Source organism: Sinocyclocheilus grahami, unplaced genomic scaffold (genome assembly GCF_001515645.1).
Source record: "Sinocyclocheilus grahami isolate Dianchi unplaced genomic scaffold, SAMN03320097.WGS_v1.1 scaffold139.1, whole genome shotgun sequence".
Classification (NCBI taxonomy): Eukaryota; Metazoa; Chordata; class Actinopteri; order Cypriniformes; family Cyprinidae; genus Sinocyclocheilus; species Sinocyclocheilus grahami.
The window spans coordinates 1,384,134-1,387,704 of NW_015505318.1; the positions used below are offsets into that span (position 1 = coordinate 1,384,134).

General features: G+C 35.1%; 1 protein-coding gene across 1 annotated transcript in view; it reads left to right on the forward strand.

The window, feature by feature from the left end:
- Positions 1-386: 386 nt before the first annotated feature.
- The window catches only part of cry-dash (cryptochrome DASH), an 11,269-nt gene continuing 8,084 nt past the window's right edge, over positions 387-3,571 (forward strand). Inside the window, exons 1-4 of the mRNA XM_016280398.1 lie at positions 387-593; positions 2,207-2,379; positions 2,457-2,550; positions 2,668-2,798. Of these exons, the coding sequence (XP_016135884.1) occupies positions 531-593; positions 2,207-2,379; positions 2,457-2,550; positions 2,668-2,798 (461 nt within the window). The 5' untranslated portion in view covers positions 387-530. The remainder of the gene's footprint in view (positions 594-2,206; positions 2,380-2,456; positions 2,551-2,667; positions 2,799-3,571) is intronic.

Here is a 3,571-nt window from a genome sequence, read left to right on the forward strand (position 1 = left end):
CTATTTTATTCCATTAGATACAAAATATCAAACATGTTGCATCTGCTAACAAATGATCCTGGAGCTGTTTTCTTTCTTTCTCTCAAATCTAACTTTTTAAAATCATTTTGGCAATTAATTGAGCAAAAGTTCTCAAAACGATTTTGAACAAATCTGACGGCCATGTCTATGAACACTAAGAACTATCTATTGTTTTAGCTTGAACCTATTTGATTTGTTCATATGAAATAATCGTTATTTGTTGTAAGTGATATATTTGTTACATCGTGTAAAACATTCCTGTTCATGTTTAACTGTAGCTAGTCTAAATGCATTTACGTCGTTATTTGAAGAGTTCATTGACAGCAAGTTTAGTAAGAAGGGCACGCGACGCACATGCGCTTTCAGACCGCACGTTCGGGAACCTCTCACGCACGTGACCTAAACGTGCCCTGACACACTTCCAGTCTTCCACGGCTGGTCTGTCTGTCTGTCTGCATGCTCAACATAAACACGAGCGCTTGAGACTTCTTTAAAGACCTATTTCCAGGATGTCCGCTTCTCGTACGGTCATATGTCTGCTGAGGAACGACCTGCGTCTGCATGATAACGAGGTAACGTTACTGTAACGGGAACAAAGAAGCGTACAGTCTGTTTCTCGAGCAAAACACACTCGCTCCTAAATCAATATGCTTAAACGTTATTACATCATACGCTGCTCGAGATATAACAAGTTGCAATTATTCTCTCACTAATAATACCTTTTTTAACCATAAAACAGAACAGGTGGGAATAATAAATGTAGTTCGTTTAATCTATTTGTGTTGCAAAACATCATGTCCATATGAAGCCAAATCTGGGCGCTCATTGGGTGGTTTGTCGGTAATCGTCTCAAGGGGCGTGGCCACATGATAAAGCTTGTATGGAGGACTAAACTTGCAAATAGATATACCCCCGGTTTCACAGACGAGGCTTAAACTTAGTCCCAGACTAAAATGGAAGTTAGTCTGAGCTGTTTCAACTGAAAGAAACGTGCACTGATTGATCTTAAAAAATATCAATGCCTTTGTTTTGTCTCAATAGTAGACAAGTAATGTTTTTTTACTAAGTCACATTTATAAAAATTACTTTAATGTCCTATGAACTATGGCCTAATCCTGGCTTAGTCTAAGCCCTGTCTGTGAAACCAGGCCATACTGTTTATAATAAATGACTCGGTGCATAAATATATATATTTTACATTCAGCTGTATTTTTAATGCTGTCTTTAATTCATTTGTTTTTTGTAATAATTTAATATGAGACAGCAAAATGCACGGACAAAACTCAAAAGTATGTGTATTTCGATTTGTGGGGTGATATTGTGGAATAGATTAAACGGATATATCAAGGAAAGTGTTAATATGTTGCAATTTAAAAGTAGGTATAAAAGATTTATTTTTGATAAATACAGAAGTGGGGGGTGAGAGTGAGAATTTCAACATTGTTGTTAATGCTGCTTGATTTAGTTTCTGTTTGTCTTCTTTATCTTAATAGATAAAGTAGGACGTAATTTGGACTAATATTTTTGTATTATTCAAAATGTTATGTCTGATTTATTATGGCTGATTGTGATTTGGTATTGGTAATTACTGAGGGTAGGATTTAATAAGCCTAGGGCTTCTACCTACCCTTTTTTATTTCGAACAGGTTGAATATATGTAAAATAAAAAAAATAATAATAATAATAATTTATATTTGTTGATTTTTTTTTTGTGTTTTTTTTTGTATATTGGTATTTATTTGTATATTTATTATGTGTTTTTTTCCTTTTGTATTTTTAAATTGAAAAAAATATATATTTATATAGTATATCGCTCGCTCTCTCTGGCAATAACATTTAAAACTAAGTAAATATAATAAATTATTACAAATACAAATGAATTAAGGGGAGAGCTTTAATACAAAAATGGAAATGACATTTATTAAATATTAAATCATATCTAATGTTTGAATTATATTTATTCAATTTAAAAGTACTTTATTAGCATGATTGTGTTTACATACGATATTATGTATGTATGTAGGTATAAGACACCTAGCAAACCTTTAATCTGTTCAATTAGTAAACAAATGTTAATTCTATGAACTGGGCAAATGAACTGCAGTGCTTGCTTTGACAAGTTAAGCTTTGTTGGACCTATTAGAAAAACATGACAAACTGGTTTTGTTTTACTTCATTCATCTAGGTGTTTCATTGGGCTCAAAGGAATGCCGATCACATAATCCCCCTCTACTGCTTCGACCCGCGGCATTACCAGGGCACCTATCACTTCAACTTTCCTAAGACTGGTCCGTTCCGTTTACGTTTCCTCCTGGACAGTGTGAAAGACCTGAGGGACACACTGAAGAAACGGGGCAGGTGGGAATTTCATTACACACTTTCTGTCTACATACTGATGTTATATGATTAATATGTATTTATATGCCTTTGTGCAGCACACTGTTGGTGAGACAAGGGAAGCCGGAGGATGTTGTTAGGGATTTGATTCAGCAGCTGGGTTCAGTCACCGCTGTGGCTTTTCATGAGGAGGTGCGTTTCAGAGCCATTAACAGCCAGCATTGATCATATAGGCTCTGTGGCCACATACAGTGCTGAAAGCTGGGAATGTAAAGTACCAGTCTGACACTTTCTGTCTATTTCCTGAAGGTGGCGTCAGAGGAAAAGTCAGTGGAGAAGAAGATAAAGGACATCTGCTGCCAAAACAAAGTCAAAGTTCAGACTTTCTGGGGTTCCACACTTTACCACAGAGACGATCTGCCATTCAGTCACATTAGAGGGTAGGACAAGTGTTGCAGTGTTATTTTACTATTATTTATATACTATTATAGTATATATTAATATTTTGAATAAGCTTATTTTTTATATTGTCAGTTTTCATTTTAATTGTAAGTTTTGATAATTTTGTTATGTGCTTTTTTCAAGTTTATTGTTTTTTTTTTTATATTTAGTTTTTGCTCCCATTTATTTTTTTGTTTTTAAGTTAAAATTTTAGTTTTGAGTTTTTTTTACGTTTAAAGGGGTTATATGATGCTGCTAAAAAGAACATTATTTTGTGTATTTGGTGTAATGAAATGTGTTTATGCGGTTTAAGGTTAAAAAAACACATTATTTTCCACATACTGTACATTATTGTTTCTCCTCTACCCGCCTTTCTGAAACACGTCGATTTTTTACAAAGCTCATCGGTCTGAAAAGCGAGGTGTGCTCTGATTGGCCAGCTATCCAGTGCATTGTGATTGGCCGAATACCTCGAGCGTGTGAAGGAAATGTAACGCCCCTCACCATACTGTGATGTCGTGTCCCGGCCGGAGTGACGAGACAAAAACATTAAAACCCATTATAAACTAGGCATTTGTTGCATCCAGTGGAGACATAATTCTGGATTATAATGACTTATACTGTCTTTTTACGCGTTGCGTTGCATCGCATCGTGGACGTGTAAACATAAAACTCTGTCTGCATTTGTGATCGGAGAAATGACAAACAACAAGTGCTACTCTAGACTGCTCAAAACTCGCGTTTGAATCATCAGTGGCAAATCCTTTAAATA